The 21,547-nt window shown below is 50.9% G+C and overlaps 1 protein-coding gene across 3 annotated transcripts in view; it reads left to right on the top strand.

Moving 5' to 3' along the window:
- Positions 1-21,547, top strand: part of CIAO3 (cytosolic iron-sulfur assembly component 3) — a 46,573-nt gene that overhangs the window by 1,925 nt on the left and 23,101 nt on the right. For 2 of the 3 annotated variants that reach the window (XR_012226517.1, XM_073558427.1), the window contains exons 2-5: positions 12,306-12,401; positions 15,855-15,998; positions 16,253-16,385; positions 16,612-16,746. Coding sequence is in view for 2 of the 3 variants with exons in the window: in XM_073558427.1 (XP_073414528.1) it covers positions 12,306-12,401; positions 15,855-15,998; positions 16,253-16,385; positions 16,612-16,746 (508 nt within the window). In the remaining variant the exon portion in view is untranslated. The remainder of the gene's footprint in view (positions 1-12,305; positions 12,402-15,854; positions 15,999-16,252; positions 16,386-16,611; positions 16,747-21,547) is intronic. The other variant, XM_073558428.1, reaches the window with a different exon arrangement.

The following is a 21,547-nucleotide window of genomic DNA, read 5'->3' as shown; positions in this document are numbered from 1 at the left end:
TCCTTGGCATATCACTTAGCAGCCACTGTCATGCCCGCCATGTCCGTTATGCCGCATGACTCCTGGAGCGGTGTGCACGTGTACTGAATTCTCATGCCCGTTATGTCTCATGCTGCAAGATGCCTGGAGCGGTGTGCACACGCGCCTTACCTCATGGCTGCATGCCGTTGCTAGGTAACCATCCGTCTCTGCTCTGATTCTGCAATCCTCTGTATTCCTGGAACCCCTGATCATGTGACCTTTCCCATGTTCTAGCACTGTCTGACTGATTCTGCAATCCTCTAGGTATTCCTGGAACTCCTGATCATGTGACCTTCTCTATGGTTCAGCCCAGTCTGATCTAGCAATGCTCTCTCTAATCCTGGAGGATCTGAACCGGAAGTCCTTACCTGATCCTCACCCGGAAGTGCAGGTGCTATGGTGCTATATCAGACCGCCCCTTCCTATGGTCGGGGCCTGAGTATCGTGTTGCTTCCCTGCATGGCTGCATGGTCTGCTCGGGCGCTCCCTGTATTCTCTGCCCCTGCACTCTGCTCTGTAGTGCGTCTCTGCTCTGTAGTGCGTCTCTGCACACGCTCTGTGCTTGTACTGTCTTTTGTCTCGTGCCATGTCTTGTGTTGTCTCTCGTGCCATGTTTGTCCTTGCCTTGCTTTGCCTTGTAGTACTTCCGCTGTTCTCTGCCTTAGCCTGTTTTGCTATGTCTCGCCTTAGCTATTCTTTGACTTGTAGTCCTTCCTCTGTTCTCTGCCTTGCCTGTTTCGCCATGTCTGGCCTTTGCTATTCTGAACCTTGTAGTACTTCCGCGGTTCTCTGCCTTAGCCTGTTTCACTATGTCTTGCCTAAGTTCTTCCTTTCTCTTACCTATGGTGCTCTGTTGTGCCTCCTGGCACACGCACCATTCCGCCTCTCTTACCTATGGTGCTCTGTTGTGCCTCCTGGCACACGCACCATTCCGCCTCTCTTACCTATGGTGCTCTGTAGTGCCTCCTGGCACACGCACCATTCCTCCCCTCTGACCTCTGGTGCTCTCTTGCACATTTCCACGCTAGTCTCAAGGTTCTTCCTTGACCCGTCTCTGGGCTTCGGCCTACGCTCCTCTGCTATCTCTGGTCCGTTCTGACCTGACTCTGTGTTTCTGCTTATGTTCCGCTCCATGTTCCGTACTCTGTCTAGCCTTGCCTTGTTGAACTCGCTTTGCCTCGCCTTGTTTCTTCGTGTGCCCTTTGCATGCACCTGGCCTTCTTAGCCTCCTGCTTGTGCCTCAGCGGTGCCCGCCCTAACCGTGCCCGCCTGCTTGTGCCTCAGCCGTACTCGTCGGTCAGTGACAGCTGTGTCGCCTGCTATGCCCCAGTCGGGTTCGCTGGAGTCTTACCTGCCTGTTTGTGCTGCAACCCGTCCAGCTAGCCAGTGCCCCAGCCGTACTCTCTGTGCTTCCTTGCACTCACGCTGTCTCTGCACTGTGCTCTCCGTGCTTCTCTTAGCACGCGCAGGCTCGCCTGCCCCATGGGATACCTCCCCGTGCTTCTGTAAAAGTACACGCAGGTCTTGCCATGTACCCTGTCGTGCCCTCTCACAGGCACAGGTCCTAGCCTGTACTCTGTCCCTGGCGTGCCCTCTGCACGCGCAGGACTCTGCTTTGAACCCTCACCCTGGCGTGTCTCTCTGCACGCGCAGGACTCTGTCTTGAACCCTGACCCTGGCGTGTCTCTCTGCACGCGCAGGACTCTGCCTTGAACCCTGACCCTGGTGTGCCCCTCTGCACGAGCAGGACTCTGCCTTGAACCCTGACCCTGGTGTGCCCCTCTGCACGCACAAGACTCTGCCTTGAACCCTGGCGTGTCTCTCTGCACGCGCAGGACTCTGCCTTGAACCCTGGCGTGTCTCTCTGCACGCGCAGGACTCTGCCTTGAACCCTGGGGTGTCTCTCTGCACGCGCAAGACTCTGCCTTGAACCCTGGCATGCCCCTCTGCACGCGCAGGACTCTGCCTTGAACCCTGACCCTGGCGTGCCCCTCTGCACACGCAGGACTCTGCCTTGAACTATGACCCTGGCGTGCCCTCTGCACGCGCTGGACTCTGCCTTGTCCCTTGTGCTTTGGCGTGTCTCTACAAACGCATCCTGTCTTGTTTGTTGAACTTTGAACCCTGGCGTGTCCCCTACACACGCACCTTGCCCTGGACCCTGGTTTGAAGGATGCCCGGATCCTGCCGATCGCCATCAGAGCTCCGGAACCTGATGACCTTGTTGATTGTTGCCTGCTGTCCGGAGTCCGATGCCATTGAGACCCAAGCGTGCCACCTGGCAGGTATCATGCCATGGACCTTGGTGTGCCCTCGCACGTACCTTGCCGTGTTTGCTTGTTCTCACGTTTTTGCACTGAATGTTTTCCTGAAGTTGTCTTAATGAAGATGCCTTGAACTTACGTCTTGTCTTGCTTCCTGCTCGTACTTGTCGTCAGACACTCGTACCTAGTGTCTACCTGAGCCGGTCGTCTTGTGCCAGCAGTCGTGGTGGCTCACCCCCTTGGTCTTGCCCCTGACACTCCCTGTGTAGGGGGTGGTTCCTCACAAGGTCAGCTCGCCCTAGGTGGGTGAGTGCCACGACCCAAAGGGTCCACGCTAAAGAAAAGGCGACTCAGCGTAAGCTGACCTCATCACAGCCATCATGTCCAGTAAAGTAAAGGCACACACATTCTTATATGTTGCGTGCACCTCCTGTCAGTCCGCCTTCCCACAGGCGCAAACCAAGCAGATTTGCGAAGCCTGTTATTCCGAACGTGCCCAGGAGCCCTCCCTTGCGACCGAGCCAAGTGTACCGAGCCCTCCGGATTGGGCTCTGTCTCTGTCGCAGTCCATGGCATCGCTTACGAGAGCAATCGAGTCCCTTTGGGCCCCAGATAGGGGCAGGGATAGCGACTCGCCTGTGTTAGAGGGGTCCTCCACCTCACAGGAGCCTCCGGCCTGCAGGGGCCGCTCTCACTCCAGGCAGACGCGGGGGAAACGAACCCACACAGCGTCTCCTGGTCCATCTGGTGCTTCGGCATCCATAAGTTCGGCCTCTCGCTCACCTTCACCAAGGGTCGTTAACGGGAGCTCAGATTACGACTCGGATGAGCCGCTTGATTCAGGTACTCCAGAATACTGGGAAACAATTGACAATCTCATTGAGGCCGTCAACCAGACCCTTGGGATCGAAGATGATTCCACCTTGGCCTCAGGTCACAAGGTCTCATTTAAGCGAGCAAAGCAGCCACATAGAGTATTTAGTTCTCACCCAGAGTTTGAGGACATAGTACAACAACACAGAGAGCGGCCCGACAAACGGTTCTCAGGGCAAAAGGCGCTCGAGGCGAGGTATCCGTTCGCCCCTGATCTCCGTAAGAAATGGGCAGCGTCCCCAACGGTAGATCCACCCGTGTCACGCTTGGCCTCTAGGACCCTGTTATCCATACCTAAAGCTCCTAAACAAGTTTATCAGGATCAGACATTTCCGGATGGAGTCCCTCCATTCAGTCATATCTGCCATGGGGCGGGGAGAATACTTGGCCTCTATCGACATCCAAGACGCCTACCTACACATCCCCATTTTTCCCTCGCACCAAAGGTTCCTGCGCTTCGCCATCAACGGCCTACACTTTCAGTTCGCAGCACTGCCCTTCGGGTTGGCCACCGCTCTCAGGGTATTCACAAAGGTCATGGCAGTCGTCATGGCCACCCTGCACTCCCGGGGCATAGTTGTCTTTCCTTATTTAGACCTCTTGGTCAAAGGCCCTTCCATTCTGGCATGCAAGGAGAGTGTCAGCATCATGCTGGATACTCTTTCCCGCTTAGGATGGTTGGGCAATCTGAAAAGGTCATCCCCTGTGCCAGCTCAGAGGATTGCCTTCTTAAAATTGATCTTCGACACTTCCCGAGGGTTGATAATTCTCCCTCGGGACAAGACCTTAGCTCTCCGGCAGGGAGTCCGGAAGCTGCGCCAACCGGTCCCTCATACCATCTGCTTCTGCATGAGGATCCTAGGAAGGATGGTGGCAGCAATGGAGGCAATTCCGTTTGCCCAGTTCCATCTTCGCCCCCAGCAGCACACCGTTATCAGTCTGGGACAAAAACCCATTCTCTCTCGATCGCCGGTGACGGTTGCCCACACGGGTCACACAGGCACTCGGGTGGTGGACAGCCAGTGCCTCACTTCTCCAGGGCAAGCCCTTTCCCCCAGACCATTGGTTGGTGGTGACAACTGACGCCACCCTCCTCTGCTGGGGAGCGGTTTTTCGCCACCACACGACCCAGGGACGGTGGTCTCCGCAGGAGGCACGCCTCGCAATCAACTTGTTGGAAATACGGGCAATCCGGCTAGCTCTGCGACAGTTTCATCCCCTTCTAGCAAGCCGGCCCGTTCGGGTTCAGTCAGACAACGCCACGGCTGTGGCTTACATAAATCATCAGGGGGGCACCCGCAGCAGGGCAGCCATGCGCGAGTTAGGGCATGTGCTTCTTTGGGCCGAGAGAAACCACTCGGCGATATCGGCAGTCCACATCCCGGGCGTGGGGAACTGGGGGGCAGACTTCCTCAGCCGCCAGGGTCTCGCATACAGGGAATGGTCACTTCACCCCGAGATCTTCCAGCAGATTTGCTAACGATGGGGGATGCCGGATGTGGACCTAATGGCCTCCAGAGTGAACGCCAAGGTACCAGCGTTTGTCGCTCAATCCCGGGATCTGCAGGCAATTGCCGTGGATGCGCTGGTTCTGCCATGGAACCAGTTTAGCCTCCCATACCTATTTCCCCCGTTGCCACTACTTCCGAGCGTCATCAAGGCAGAACGGGTGCCAGTGATTCTGCTGGCCCCAGATTGGCCTCGTTGAGTTATGGTACGCAGACCTGGTACAGCTGCTCACCGACGTTCCTTGGCGCCTGCCAGAGCGCCCAAACCTACTGTCCCAGGGCCCGATCTACCACCCGAACTCAGGGGCCCTGTGTTTGACGGCTTGGCCGTTGAATCCTGGATTCTGACCCAGGCTGGGTTTGGCCTCAATGTGGTCACTACAATGGTTAGCGCCTGGGAGCCGGCCTCAGCACGTATCTATCACTACACCTGGAAGGTTTTCTTCACATGATGTCGGAACCAGGGTTGTTTCAAAGAGATTTTCTATTCCCAACATCTTGGCCTTTCTCCAGTCTGGCCTAGACTCAGGCTTGGCCCCAAGTTCCCTCAGGAGACAAATATCGGCCTTATCCGTTCTGTTCCAGCGCAGGATTGCTACCAATCTGCAGGTGAAGACTTTCATTCAGGGAGTCTCCCACTTGGTACCTCCTTATAGGGCGCCCCTGGACGCTTGGGACCTTAACCTGGTCCTAAGTGTTCTACAGGAGGCTCCATTTGAGCCGTTACAGGTCATCTCTTTAACCTACCTTTCTTGGAAGGTAGTATTTCTTGTGGCAATAACGTCAATCAGACGGGTCTCGGAGCTGGCAGCTCTATCCTGCCGAGCTCCGTTTCTGGTCTTCCACAAGGGTAAGGTGGTTCTCAGACCAGCCTCTCCCTTTCTGCCGAAGGTCGTTTCTTCGTTTCACATTAATGAGGATATTGTCTTGCCCTTTTTTTGTCCAGCATCGGTACACCGTGTGGAAAAGGCTCTTCATACGTTGGACCTGGTGAGAGCACTCAGGAGGTACGTGTCGCGGACGGCACCCTTTCGTCAGACGGAGACGTTGTTTGTGCTTCCCAAGGGGCGCAGGAAAGGACTCGCTGCCTCAAAACTGACTATAGCCAGATGGATCCATTTGACTATTCAGGAGTCTTACCGCATCAGAGGCACACCAGTTCCAGCAGGGATCAGAGCACACTCTACTCGGGCAGTGGGTGCCTCTTGGCGCTTCGGCACCAGGCATCGGCAGAACAGGTTTGCAAGGCTGCAACCTGGTCCAGCTTGCCCAGATTCGCAAAGCACTACAATATCCATACTCAGGCATCGTCAGATGCGAGTCTGGGTAGAAGGATTCTCCAAGCAGCGGTGGCGCACTTTTAGACAGGAGGTGCATGCAGCTTGGATCGGTGAGTCAACTTCCCACCCAGGGACTGCTTTAGGACGTTCCACAGTACCTGTGTCCCCCAATGAGACGAAGGAGAAACATGGAGTTTTGTGATAAACTCACTGTAAAATCCTTTTCTCCGAGACGCTCATTGGGGGACACAGCACCCACCCTGTTAGCCAAGTTGGCTTCTGTTTTAATTTTACTTTTTTTGAATATTAGGGTGGTGTCTTTTCTAGACATGTTGTTACCTGCATTAAGGTTGATGTCTGATTTTTGTTTGATCTCCTACTGCTTTTGCACCAAACTGTTTCTGCCTGCAACCGGGACGAGGGTGTATACAGCGGAGGAGGAGCTAACCTCTTTTTTTTCCCACTTGGTGTCAGCCTCCAGGCAGCAGTAGCATACACCACAATACCTGTGTCCCCTAATGAGCGTCTCGGAGAAAAGGATTTTACGGTGAGTTTATCACAAAAATCCATGCTTTTAAAAACTGTGTTATGCACAAATGTAATTCTTTATTTTTAAAAACTTAAATTGATTTAAAAAAAACCTTTTTTTTTTTTTTTTTTTTTTTTTGATTTTTAAAAACAATTCTTCATTTCATTTACAAACCATTTTTTTAACAATTTAATTTTTATTTATTTATCGGTCGTCCATGACAGCACCACCTGAGAGAGGGGATCCGCCGTTTAGGAACAGGAAACCTACAGATACAAAAGGGTGGCACCTCTCCCACGCATCAGTTGGTTTCCTGTTCCTAGAGGACAGGACTCCCTACAGATCGTCCGTCATGGAGTCGTCATGGATTCCCAGGCCGGCTGACCGACCCAGGTAGCGGGGGGGTCTCCTACCTCGGTCAGTGCGGGGTCCCTGGAAGCGCCACGGTGGGGCCGGGTAGGTCACCACGGCAGTGGACGGAGCAGGTGGAGCAGAGGGTCCGGTGGACACCGCCTCCAGAGCGCCAGCACCGGGTAAGTATGCCCTGGGCCCTCCTGGTGCGCTCCCCCGGGTCCGGTCCTCCCGGTCGACGTCGGCGCCTGGTCGGCGGTCATGGCGGCGCGCACGGGGCTGGGAGGCATTCCGGGCGGGGGGCGCCGTGCCGGCTCCTTCGCGCGCGCTCCCACAAAGCTCCGGTGAGCGGCGGAAGGGGCGGAGCCGGGAACGCCGAAACCGGAAGTCGGGTGCCGGCCGGCTTCCGATGCACGCCGCGGGTGCACGCCTGTCCGGGGGTCGCGGGCTCGGCTTCGGGAAGGTGGGGGGGGGGCCGGAGCATGGGGGGGAGGTCACGGGAGGATCCCGGGTGGGTGGTGCCATGGCCAGATCCCTGCTGACCCGGACACCAAGAGGCCATATAAGGCAGGTGGGGACGCTGTGGGGGTGCTTCCGAAGGGCCCAGCGATGGATACGACGGAAGCCCCCATAGACCAGCAGGACGAGGCGCAGGAGCGCCCGCAGAAACAGGCCACAACAAAACCACATACGAGTGGCCAGCAAAAGAAACAGAGACGAACAAGCGACCAAAGCCGCGGAAGTTCCTCCAGACTAAAGGATCCCCCTGCCTCCCTCCGTGATCCGGTACCTGCTTCAACTGCATGGGTAAGAGAACTCCGTGAATGTACCCTGATGCAGTGTTCCCTTATGTTTTTTCGCAGGGGAAGAAAGCTACGGGAAAACAGAAGCACAGGGAATGTGCCCTCTGTAGTTGCCCCCTACCAGATGGCCACCCTAAAAAGTTATGTCAGCCATGCATACGACAGACGGTAGGGGTTGATAGAGACAGGGAGTCCAGGGGTAGATTGTCAGGCCCTTATACTCTCCCCCGTTTACGCAGGTAGCGGAAGAGACACCTGACTTCAATTCAAGCCTGAGGGAGATAATCAGGTCGGAGATGAAAGTCTTATCTCAAGGGGAACCGTCTAGAAGAAGAGAGACTAGTGTTTCAGGCTCGGAGGCCTCAGTCACCCCTAGGAAAGGCGATAACTCCTCGGCCTCCTCGTCGTCTTCCTCGGATGAAGACTCTAGCCGGTTCTGCTTCCCCTTAGATCAAATGGACAGACTAGTGAAGGCAATAAGGTCCACCATGGGGGTAGCGGACACAAAACGGGAACTCTCAGCACAGGACATAATGTTCGGGGGTCTAGACCCCAGAAAACGCAGGGCTTTTCCATTAAATGATAAAGTCCAGAGAAGACGGAGCCTCAAGAGCATCCATTCGAAAAAATCTGCCTATCATCCAGAATGCCGCTGCGTTTTTAGCCGATGCTTCAGCAGACTCTGCAAGGATGGCGGCTAGAGCCGCAGGTCTATCTAATGCAGCGCGGAGAGCGCTCTGGTTAAAATGCTGGCCGTGAGATATTCAGGCCCGATCCCGTCTCTGTTCCATTCCTTGCGAGGGGGAGTATCTATTCGGCCCCGTCCTGGACGAATTATTAGAAAAAGCTGGGGATGACAAAAAGAAATTTCCCAGTCTGCCGAATCCTTCTTATAGACGTCCCTTTACCAGGAAAGGATATTTCCGTAGAAAGCCGTCCAGAGATCAGGGCAGATGGGATGAGAAAAGAAGGAAAGGTACAGGATTCATGTTTGGAGGAGGGGGGCGCCAGGAAGGTCCAGCTCGTGACACAAAAAAGCCACCCCAATGACTAGTTGCCCCGGTAGGAGGGAGACTAGCTGCCTTCTACCCAACCTGGTCGTTGATCTCTAATAGCATCTGGATACTGGGGGTAATAGCTGTGGGACTGCGACTAGAATTCTCTAGGATCCCCCATGAACGATTTAAAATCACCCCACCCAGGTCTTCTACTTCAGAACAAGCTGCCCTGGAGGCCGAGGTTCATGACCTGTGCGGCAAGAAAGTCCTAACAGAGGTCCCAGAAGGAGAATGGGGGAAGGGTTTCTACTCCCCTCTGTTCCTGGTCCGCAAGCCAGACAGATCCTTTAGGACTATAATAAACCTTAAGGCCCTCAACAAGTTTCTGGTCATACGTCCGTTTAAAATGGAAACAATTAAATCCACAATAAAATTGCTGTTCCAAAACTGCTTTATGGTGGTGTTAGATTTAAAAGACGCCTACTACCATATACCCATCCATGCCAGCTCATCAGCGTTTTCTCAGAGTGGCGGTTCAGTTAGATGGGTCAGTTCGACATTTCCAATATGCGGCCCTTCCCTTTGGGGTGGCAGTCGCCCCCCGAGTATTTACTAAAGTGATAGTGGAGGTCATGGCCCATCTACGTGAGTCAGACATTCTGGTGGTCCCCTACCTGGACGATTTTCTTATCGTAGGCAAAACGGCGATTCATTGTTTGGAACAGCTACAAAGGGCAATGTCTGCCCTAGAGCGGTTAGGATGGTTGCTGAACATAAAAAAATCTCGGTTGCAACCGATGAGGGTCCAACAATTCTTGGGCCTAATCCTAGATTCTGAGAAACAGGAATGCCGTCTGCCTCCGGAGAAGCTTGTTCACCTCCACTAACAGGTCCTGAACGCCTCCAATAACCCCACTATGTCCCTCAGGAAAGCCATGTCCCTTCTAGGCTCTCTTTCGGCCTGTATCCCGGCAGTCCAGTGGGCCCAGTTTCATGCAAGGAAACTACAGAGCGAGGTTTTATTACATCAAAAAATCCTTGGGGGTTACTTGGAGGGCCAGCTAACCTTGTCCCGTAACACAAGAGAGTCCCTAGAGTGGTGGCTAGACAAGGATAATTTATCTAAAGGGGTACCCTGGGAGTATAACATAACCCGCATAGTCACCACGGATGCTAGCCCTTCCGGTTGGGGGGCTCATATGGGTGAAATGCTAGTCCAGGACCAATTGGAACATCATCAGTTAGGAATGTCGTCTAACCTAAAAGAATTGACAGCAGTAGAACAGGCGGCTAAAAAGCTCCTTGTGTATCTACAGGGCCATCACGTGCGAGTGTTCTCCCGACAATCAGGTCACCGTGGCGTATATCAATCACCAAGGCGGGACCCGTTCCAGACCCCTGATGATTGTAGCAGAGCGGTTGTTCCAACTAGCAGAACAGCATTTTCTATCTTTAACAGCTCTACATATAAAGGGGAAGGACAACGTCACGGCAGACTTTTTAAGCCGCAATCAGCTAAAGCAAGGAGAATGGTCCCTAAACACCTCCATATTCAACCTGATTGTACAAAAGTGGGGACATCCAGAGGTAGATCTCTTCGCCACCAAGGAGAACAAAAAATTGAGACAATTCTGCTCCCTAAATCCCAGAGAGAATCCTCTGGCGGTAGATGCCTTTCTGATAAAGTGGGACTTCAGGCTAGCCTACGCCTTCCCTCCTCTGTCTCTACTACCCCTGGTGATGAGGAAAATCAGAAAAGACAGAGCGAGGGTTATAGTTATCGCTCCATTTTGGCCCAGGAGGGCATGGTTCTCTTGTCTCAGGACCATGTCGGTATCCGATCCTTGGGTTCTTCCGGACATCCCGGATCTCCTATCCCAGGGCCCAGTCTTCCATCCTCAGGTGGCTGGCCTACATCTGACGGCGTGGAGTTTGAACGGTCACTGCTAGAAGAGAAAGGCTTCTCCCCAGACCTAATTAACACCCTACTTAAAAGTAGAAAAATCATTACCACGAAAATTTATGTTAGAACTTGGAAAAAATTCCTTCAAAACTCAGGAGTAGTCGCTGGGGATTCAGCACCTATAATTCAAATATTAGAGTTTCTACAGAAAGGTCTGGACATGGGGCTTTCCACGAGTACCCTCAAAGTACAAGTATCAGCCTTGGGGGCCCTTTTTAGCTGCAACATCGCTGGTATTTACTGGGTCAGCAGGTTCATTAAGGCGGCAGGCAGAACCAGACCAATAGTGAAGGATAGATTCATGCCATGGGACTTGAACCTAGTCCTCACTGCTATGACAGAAACCCCATTCGAACCTATCTCATCGGCTTCCATAAAAAACCTGTCCCTCAAAATAGCCTTCCTGGTAGCTCTAACATCAGCTCGCAGAGTAAGCGATATCCAGGCATTATCTAGGCGTCCTCCTTATTTACAGTTCAAAGAGGATAGGGTAATACTTAGACCTGATCCAGCGTACTTACCTAAGGTAGTTTCTAGCTTTCATAGGACACAGGAAATAGTCCTCCCATCCTTCCTCCCTAATCCAGCTAACGAGAAGGAAGAGAAACTACACACCCTGGATGTTAGGAGATGCCTCATAGAATATCTGGCAGTCACCGACCCTTGGAAGAAAGATAATGCCCTGTTTATCTCCCATCAAGGCCCTAGGAAAGGTTGTAGAGCGTCAAAAAATAGACTAGCCAGATGGATTAGAGCGATTTCAATAGCATACACCTCAAAGGGCAGGTTGCCACCCGGGAAGCTGAGGGCGCATTCCACCAGGGCCATGGCGACCTCGTGGGCCGAAAGATCAGAAGTCTCCATTGACCAGATATGTAAGGCGGCTACTTGGTCCTCTCCGAGCACCTTTTATAGTCATTATAGGCTAGACTTGGGTGCTTCCACAGACCTCTTTTGGTATAAGGGTACTGCAGGCTGTAGTCCCTCCCTAAATAGTTATTACTCTCTGTAAATCTCTCAGGTGGTGCTTTCATGGACGACCGATAAAGTCTTAGTTACTCACCGGTTAACGGTATTTTTCGGAGTCCATGACAGCACCCGTATATTCTCTCTCTTTAGTTTAGTTTGGGTGTGCACTTCTTCCTCTTGTATATGCCCACTGGTGACAAACGTTTATAATAAGAATACTGTACATAAATCATGCATTAACCTTGGAAGTCCTCTTGTGCTCTGTAATCCAACTGATGCGTGGGAGAGGTGCCACCCTTTTGTATCTGTAGGTTTCCTGAACCTAAAGGGCGGATCCCCTCTCTCAGGTGGTGCTGTCATGGACTCCGAAAAATACCGTTAACCGGTGAGTAACTAAGACTTTTTGAGTCCTCATGTATTTAATGTATCTAATGGCTGGGGCTCCACGGGGGGGTACAAAGATGGTGGCAATAGAAGCGATCGGTACCACCCCGGCTGTTATAGCTGCCCACGATTACGTCACATGATCAGCACCAATTGCAGTCACCGGTTGACAGCTGCTGTTGACTATTGATGGCGGCATCTAAATAGTTAAACAGCGGCGATTGGAGGGTCCACACATAAGTTTTTGCCATTATCTTATGACATGAGATAGCGAGACCCCCACACGTCTCCCCCTAATCTTCATGTCTAACATTGGAATATAGTTAGGATTTGCTCTGAGTATTTTTTTTTTTTTTCTCTAGGATTGTATAAAACCAATCAAAGTAGAGAAGAAACCTGGAAAAGGGGCGGCCAAGATCCGTATTGAAGATGATGGGAGTTATTTCCAAATCACTCAGGTGATGATGAGTAAAGTTGTGTTCGCCATCGTGAACATTTAAGCGTAATTCACACGCTGCAGTTCTTTCATTTATTTTTGCTGTAGTTTTCCAAAATTGTGCCAAAAGCACTTGGGGTTTTACCAGGATTAAAGAAAATTATGCTAAAAAATACATCACACTAACGGGGTACCTCTACTGAGTCGCCCACGATGTCTTTACCCAAGCTTCCATCACAGCAGTCTATACATTTAATGGGCTGTTTGTGTAACGTATGGATGAACCGGAGGGTGGGGATTGGAACCCAAGACCCCCCCCCCCCCATACGCCATCCTTTTGCCTCGGCAGCTGGTTATCTAAAAGTGAAGCCCCTTTAACCCCTTAGCGACAGAGCCAGTTTGCAGCTTAATGACCAGGCCAATTTTTACAATTCTGACCACTGTCCCTTTATGAGGTTATAACTCTGGAACGCTTTAATGGATCCTGCTGATTCTGAGATTGTTTTTTCGTGACATATTGTACTTCATGTTAGTGGTAAAATTTCTTCGATAAGTCTTGTGGTTATTTATGAAAAAAACAGAAATATGGCAAAAAATTTTAAAATTTTGCAATTTTAAAACTTTAAATTTTTATGCCCTTAAATCAGAGAGATGTGTCACATTAATTTCTTAATAAATAACATTTCCCACATGTCTACTTTACATCAGCACAATTTTGGAAGCAAAATTTTTTTTTGTTAGGAAGTTATAAGGGTTAAAAGTTGACCAGCGATTTCTCATTTTTACAACAAAACTTACAAAGCCATTTTTTTTAGGGACCACATCATATTTAAAGTCATTTTGAGGGGTGTACATGACAGAAAATACCCAAAAGTGGCACCATTCTAAAAACTAGACCCCTCAAGGTGCTCAAAACCACATTCAAGAAGTTTATTAACCCTTTAAGTGCTTCACAGGAACGAAAGCAATGTGGATGGAAAAAATTAACATTTAACTTTTTTTTGGAAAAAAATTACTTCAGAACCAATTTTTTTTATTTTCACAAGTGTTAAGAGAGAAAATCAACCACAAAATTTGTTGTACAATTTCTCCTGAATACGCCGATATCCCATATGTGGGGGTAAACCCCTTTTTCAGCACACGGCAGAGCTCGCAAGGGATGGAGCACCGTTTGACTTTTTCAACGCAGAATTGGCTAGAATTAAGATCGGATGCCATGTTGCGTTCGGAGAGCCCTTAATGTGCCTAAACAGTGGAAAACTCCAACAAGTGACCCCATTTTGGAAACTAGACCCATTAAGGAACTTATCTAGATGTGTGGTGAGCACTTTGAACCTTCAAGTGCTTCACAGAAGTTTATAACGTAGAGCCGTGAAAATAAGAAATCCATTTTTTTTTCCACAAAAATGATATTTCACCCCCAAATTTTTATTTTTACAAGGGTAACAAGAGAAATCATACCCCCACAGTTATTATGCGATTTGTCCTGAGTACACTGATACCCCATATGTGGGGGGGAACCACTGTTTGGGCGCATGGGAGAGCTCGGAAGGGAAGGAGTGCCATTTTGGAATGCAGACTTTGATGGAATGGTCTGCGGGCATCATGTTGCGTTTGCAGAGCCCCTGATGGGCCTAAACAGTGGAAACCCCCCACAAGTGACCCCATTTTGGAAATTAGACCCCCTAAGGAACTTATCTAGATATGTGGTGAGCACTTTGAACCCCCAAGCGCGTCACAGAAGTTTATAAACGCAGAGCCGTGAAAATAAAAAGTCTTTTTTATTTCCACAAAAGTGATTTTTTTAGACCCCAATTTTTAGACCCCCAAAGTTGGTAAATAGTGGAAACCCCTCAATTCTTACTCCAACCCTAATCCTAATCCTAATTCTAACCCTAATCCTAGTTCGCCCTAACCCTGGCCCTTAACCCTAGCCCTAACCCTAGCCTAACCCTAGCCTAACCCTAGCCTAACCCTAGCCTAGCCCTAACCCTAGCCTAGCCCTAACCCTAGCCTAGCCTAGCCCTAACCCTAACCCTAGCCTAACCCTAGCCTAACTCTAACCCTAGCCTAACCCTAACCCTAGCCTAACCCTAACCCTTATGGAAAACTGAAAAAAAAAATATTTTTTTTATTTCATTATGTGTGCCTATATAAGGGGGTGATAAACGGGGGGGGTTATGTACTATTTTTATTATTTTGATCACTATGATCGTTTATCATAGTGATCAAAATAATGAATGGAATCTGGCAGCCGGAGCCAGCAGATTCCCGGCGGGCGCACTGCGCATGCGCCCGCCATTTTCAAGATGGCGGCGCCCATCGGATGACGCCGGCGGGCGCGGGACCACCGGGAGGGGACGGAGGACAAGGGAGAGGTACCGGGAGGGGACCGGGGGGATCGGGGACCCTATTTCTCTATCCTCTGATGTGCGATCACATCAGAGGAAAGAGAAATTAAATGTAAAATCGCGGCTTTTTTTTTTTTTTTTGCGGTCGCCGTTATAGGGTTAATAACGGCGATCGCAAAAGCGGGGGTCGGTAAAAACCGACCGATTCATGTTCTCTGGGGTCTCGGCTACCCCTGGCAGCCGAGACCCCAGAGAAAATCCAACACTGGGGGGCGCTATTCACTTAAATTACAGCGCCGTGAATTAACGGCGCTGTGGTTTAAGTACCCTTAATTACCGCCGTTAAAAGGCGTATCGGCGGTTGTTAAGGGGTTAAACTGAGATCATTAATCTGGAGTGAGATTTAAACCCCAGGATTTTAGCAACTAGTGACAGTCCCACCATTAAGCAGAAACATCTGCATGGTTTCGTGCTGGGAACCAGTGCCGGATTATCGGACTTTCTGAATGCTAATATTAAAGGAGGCTTTCTGATTTCAGAAAACCCCTGTTCCCCGGCTGCAGTCCTTTTACTCACCCTCCCCAGATCCAGCGCTGAGTCTCCACAGCTGTGTGTGTGTGTATATATATATATATATATATATATATATATATATATATATATATATTATATATATATATATATATATATCTTTTCAGTCATCTAAAACTGGAAAATCCCTTTTAGGGTATGTGCACACGGAGTTTTTTTTAGTGGTGCGGATTTTATAGTAAAATCCGCAGTACTAAAGTCCTGCGGTTTTGTCCTGCGGTTTTACACCTCATAATGGATGAGGTGTGAAACCGCAGCGTTTCTGCCCAAAAGAATTGACATGCTGCGGATTATAAACCGCAGCAAAACCGCGCGGAAAAATTTGCAGCATGTGCACAGCGTTTTCCAGTTTACCATTGAAAACAATGGTACTGTACAACGCACCTAAATCTGCTGCGGATCCGCAGCAGAATCCGCACCGTGTGCACATACCCTTAAAGTCAATAAAGAAACTGTCACACAAATGTAAAGGAAAGGGGCATTTAATGGAGCAGAACCTAATATACTGACGGAGACGCCTGTCTGACCTGCAGGATGGAGCTTCCCAAAAGCTGGAGAAGGCAAAGATCACCCTGAACGACTGTCTGGCCTGCAGTGGATGCGTGACGTCTGCAGAGACCGTCCTGATCACACAGCAAAGTCACGAGGAGCTGTACAAGATACTGGAGCTGAACAAGGTAATGTCAGTCACTGGGGTCCTGGAAGCTGAGATACGGGTCTGCAGCACAAGCGGCTGCGCAGTGTGAGGATTCCACCATACAGCACCTTATATCTCAGCTTCATGGACCCCTGAGCTTGTAACATTGGAGCAGAGGAATAGTAGGATTGTTTCACACCCCAGAGCCGGTGAACTCCTGACTTGTGACGTTACAGAGTGATAGGTCCCGGGAGGGCTGTAGAGAAGCATCCCAATGTCTTACCTCTTCCTTAGGCAGAGGACGCCTCACAGCACAGGTTGGTCGTGATTTCCATCTCTCCACAGTCTCGAGCTTCTCTGGCCACAAAGTTTAACCTCAATATCCAGGAAACTGCTCAGAAATTGACTGCCTTCTTTAAACAGTTGGGTAAGAAGCAAATAAAAAAAAAATAAAAAATGTTCTAAAGGGAATTGAGGAATTGTTAATGAGAAGATGACCTGAGAAAGCGGAGTGGCAACCAGTGTGAAAACCATCACAGCAGAGGTTGTCATTCAGCTTTCCCAGTCTCCTGAATGGTTTTGTCTTCCTGATGAGGATTTCCTGCTCCCTGCTTTGTCTGACTAGGTGGAATTTTTTCTTTAATGCTCTATAGGGGTCCACTATGTGTTTGACACCAGTTTTTCCAGGAACTTCAGCCTATTGGAGAGTCAGCGAGAGTTTATACAGCGCTACAAGAGACGGCAGGACGAGACGACGGCCCTGCCCATGTTATCCTCCGCCTGCCCAGGTACATATGTATGCCATGTTGCGCCCTGTTTCCTACTCCTGACTCTAGGGGTAGCGCATCCTGTGTTTTTAATTTATTTATCTTTATAAATCCTCTGGAGTTAGGGAGCTACCCCTAGAACCGGGGCACTATTTGTATTCCTTCTGGTTGTGGTGGGAGTACCCTATTAGTCCGTGACTCTAGGGGGGATGTACTGTTCCTGGCTCTGGAGGGAGCTCCCTGTTATTACTCTTCTGGCTCTGGAGGGGAGCTCCCTGTTATTACTCTTCTGGCTCTGGAGGGGAGCTCCCTGTTATTACTCTTCTGGCTCTGGAGGGGAGCTCCCTGTTTTTTACTTTTCCTTGCTCTGGGGGAGAGCCCTGTTATTACTCTTCTGGCTTTTGGGAGGTGGAGCACCCTGTTATTACTTTTCTGGCTTTTGGGGGGGACGCCCTGGGAGTAGGGCCATATGTTTACTCCTCCTGTCTCTGGTGGGAGTGCACCCTGTTATTACTCTTATGACTCTGGGAGGAGCACCCTTTTGTTACTCCTCTGGCTTTGGTGGGTTCGCTATGTTTCCTTACTCCTTTTAGCTCCCTGTTTTTCTCCTACGACTCATTGGGGGACACAGAGACAGTGGGTGTTATGCTGCTTGCCACTAGGAGGTCACTAAGTAAACACACAAAGTTAACTCCTCCCCTGCAGTATACACCCTTTGCTGGCTGGGAATTCCCCAATTCTTGCTTAGTGTCTGCAGGAGGCACTTGGGTCTGGCTTCAGACCCCACTGTTTTTATTTTATTTTTGAATTTTCTGTAAATTTTTATTTTTTAATTAACGGAGTGAAGGGGGCGACGGTTCCTTTTTACGGCCCGCTCTCCCCCGAATCAACAACAGGCAAGCACGCGGAATATACCTCCCCGTACACTTTCCTGCGACGACTGGGGCTGATTCCTCTGGCGATTGGTTCCTTTACGGTTCTGGTACCCCACACGGATACAAGGGCGAGCGCACGGAGAAGACTTGACCAGCGCTTTCGGATACCCTGAATCAGCCCCATAGCTCTCCGTCCCCCTGCCCATAGGGTGGACTGATTGAGCAATACCCCTGTAACAACCTCTCCGGCTCTGCTACATCGCCCGGGAACTTTTTTACCCCAGAATCTGATGGGATGAAGGCTCCTGGACAGCGAAGACGGCGTGAACACCGGATTGGAGGTATGGGGTCGAGTCCTGGTCCCTGGGAGAAGCGCTGACCGAGTCTCAGCGGCTGCACACCGGCGCCCCGTCGCGGCACCCCGCTTCCCCTTCACCCGGCGCTCGCCGCGGGCAGGCCCAAAAATTTAGTCCTCGGCTTTTCGGCCTACTAGGCCGCTATTTACATAGCGCCGCCCACCGATAGCGCTGTCGCCCATGTCTTTGGTGCCTCTCCCTCTGTAGGAGACGCGCCCTGCTAGTCTCGGAGGCCATATCCTTAACCCCTTCTCTGCCCCTCGTGCTCTGGGACGGCTGCAGGGGGTGCACGTACGGATGACAACACCTGGGGACGCTACAGGGCCACCGATATTTCATCCAGGGACACAGCATCAGGACCGCAGTTAAGCTGCATCTGCCTCAGAGCAAAGCTTAACCCCTTTGCTGCACATTACCTGCAGCCCAGGCACTGCTTGTAACCCTTTCACGGGCACTATGTCTCAGACTAAGGAAGCAAAAAGGGGGCTAATGAGAAGCACACTGTGTTCTTTGCCGCTGGTACCTCTTGCAAGACTGCCTTGCCTAGTACCCAGACTAATCTGCTATGCACGGATTGGCTAAAACGCCATCCGCCGCCGCTCCCTGCGTTTAGTCCCTCTGTGTGGGCCGCGTCCTTGTCACGGTCTGTGGAGTCACTGACCAAGGCTATAGACTCCTCCGGGAATCCTCTTTAAGTCAGAACGCGTCTTAACCGCCCGAGGAGGACTTTGGCGACAGCCGGGAACCGTCCACCTGCAGGGACTGTTCTCGTTCAAGGGATCCTCAGGTGTCTAGAAAGCGGACCAATGACGCGTCCCCTAGTCATGCTCGCGATTCAGCATCTGCGAGTTCTGTCTCTTGCTTTCCCTCTCCTAATGTTCGCAGAGAACATATCTCAATTTGAGTCTGGCACGTCAGTCCCTCAGAATTCCCCAAATGTCCATGAATCGCTTGATTCTCTGACAGTCAGTCAACAAGCTTCTGACGTTGGACAAAGAGAATATTCCCGCTCCGGAACACGTTATCTACTTTAAGAGGACTAAATGTGAACGCAGGGTATTTGCCAGCCATCCGGAGTTGATGGACATTGTCTAGAAACATAGGAACCAACCACATAAGCGGTTCACAGGGCACAAGCCTATCGAGGCTGAATACCCCCTTTACTCCATATCTGCTGAAAAATTGGTTACAGTCCCCCTCGGTGGATGCTCCTGTATTGTGCCTTGCTCCTAAAACGCTTCGATCCGTTTCTGAGGGCTCTTCAGTCAGAAACCCCTCCGATCGTCAAATTGGCTACCTCGCCAGTTCAGTTTTTTGGAGCTTCAGGAGCGGCTTTTTTCCCATCTTTCGCGGCGACTTGAGTGGCTAAGGCATGACCACTTGGGCAGAAGTCTTAATTACTGCCTTCCAAGCAGATAATTCACTCAGGGGATTTTGCAGTAGACGCCTCTTTAGATGCCGTTAATTGCGCTGCTAAGGCAACCACTAATACAGTCTTCATCAGAGAGCCCTATGGCTCCGCGACTGGCGGGCAGATTCCACCTCCAAGAGATTAAAGACTTCTCTGCCGTATCAAACTTGGTCACCTGTTTGTTCAAGAAACTTGAACAGCTCATTTCTGACACTTCCGGGGTGGTAAGAGTAGGTTTCTTCCCCAACAAGGGGCTGCCCGGTGGTTTTCGGAATCAACAGCCGACTAGTTTTTCGACCTTTATTCGCAACAGCTCCAGCTGGTCCTCCACAACCTTATCTTCCGGATCAGTCCCCACACGGAGACAGAGGTTCCCAGGTCTCTCACAAACCTAACCGCTCTTGGAAACCCAGGCCGACAGCATGTGGATCTAAGGAAGCAGATCTCATAGATCCTCTACTCAATGACTTGTTGTGGTATCCGGCCGACACCGACAAAGTAGGCGGCCGTTTACTGTCATGCAGAATGGTTCAGCGGTTTTTATTCAAACCTTTCCTTGTGGTTCCAAAGAAAGAAGGAATGATGCGGTCTTGTCAAAGTACGGCGATTCCGAATGGTATTCCTCCGGTCGGTGTCGCTTCCATGCAAAAAGGGAGAGCCCCTATCATCCAGCAGTTCCTGCATTTTGCAATTCGAGAAGAACACTTCTAGTTTGTTGTCTTGCCCTTTGGTCTCGCCACCGCCCCCAGTGCCTATACCAAGGATATGGCGGATGTCAGGGCCATTCTCAACACTCGAGGAGTGGTGGTACTGCCGTATCTGGACAACCTGTTAATCAAGGGTCCATCCCTTCCAGCCTGCGAGAAATCCGTGGATATCACAGTAAATACACTTTCTCGCCTGGGTCTGACTTCCCCCAACACCGGTCCAGCAGATTTCCCTTTTGGGAATGGTCTTGGACACTTCCCACGGGTTGGTCATTCTCCCTCCAGAGAAGGCCCAAGCTATGCAACAGGCAGCGCGGACTCTTTCCCGTCCGGTCTCTCATTCTATTCGTTTCAGCATGAGAGTTCTCGGAAAGGTGGTGGCAGCAATGGAAGCGGTGCCATTCGCACAATTCCATCTCCGCCTTTTGCAACAAGCCTTCCTGTTGACTTGGGACAAGAACCCGTCTTCCCTGGACCGTCGGTGACTTCTGTCCCTGCAGATCAGACAAGCCCTCAAGTGGTGGACATTGAAATCCTCCCTGAGTCAAGGGAGGTCTTTTTTCCAAGTACGATGGTTGGTGGTGACCACCGACGCAAGTCTTCTGGGGTGCGGTGTTCTGTCATCACACGGCACAGGGTCATTGGTCAATGCGGGAGTTACGTCTCCCCATCTACGTCTTGAAGATACGAGCGATCAAAGTAGCCCTATTGAGTTACTACTTTCTCTTCGCAGGTCTCCCCATCAGGATCCAATCCGACAATGCCACAGCTGTAGCGTATATCAACAGTCAAGGAGGTACTCAGAGCAGGGTGGCCATGCACAAAGTGAGTCACATCCTCCATTTGGACTAGACCATCCGTTCACCCATATCAGCGATCCTCATCCCAGACATAGAGAATTGGACGGCAGACTTTCTCAGTCACCAAGCCCTTGCCTCGGGAGAGTGGTCTCTTCATCCGGAAGGTTTTCAGCAGATTTGCCGTTGTTGGGGCGCTCCGGATGTGGGTCTCATGGCTTCAAGCCTAAACAACAAGATTTCTCTATTCGTTGCCCGATCGCCATCGGAGCGGACGCCCTAGTTCTGCCGTGGCACAAGTTCCGGCTCCCATACATCTTTCCCCCTCTCCCCTTGCTCCCGAGGGTCATCAAGAAGATCAGAGCAGAGGACGTATCAGTGATCCTAGTCGCGTCAGATTGGCCGGGCATGGTACGCAGAACTAGTACAACTGGTCGCCGACGTCCCTTGGCAACTTCCAGATCGCATGGATCTACTCTCTCAGGGTCCGATTTACCACCGAAACTCCGGGGCCCTGTCTTTGACGGCGTGGCCGTTGAATCCTGGATTTTAGCACAGGCTGGTTTTTCTCATGACGTGATTTCCACCATGATTGGTGCTAGGAAGTTCGTTTCCATGCGCATTTATCACCGCATCTGGAAAACCTCATTTTCGTGATGCAAGGATCATGGTCGAT

The sequence above is a fragment of the Dendrobates tinctorius genome, unplaced genomic scaffold, assembly GCF_039654945.1.
Source record: "Dendrobates tinctorius isolate UK_male_01 unplaced genomic scaffold, ASM3965494v1 ptg000257l, whole genome shotgun sequence".
Classification (NCBI taxonomy): Eukaryota; Metazoa; Chordata; class Amphibia; order Anura; family Dendrobatidae; genus Dendrobates; species Dendrobates tinctorius.
The sequence above is the reverse complement of the archived record's forward strand: the minus strand, read 5'-3'. Positions and strand labels throughout refer to the sequence as shown.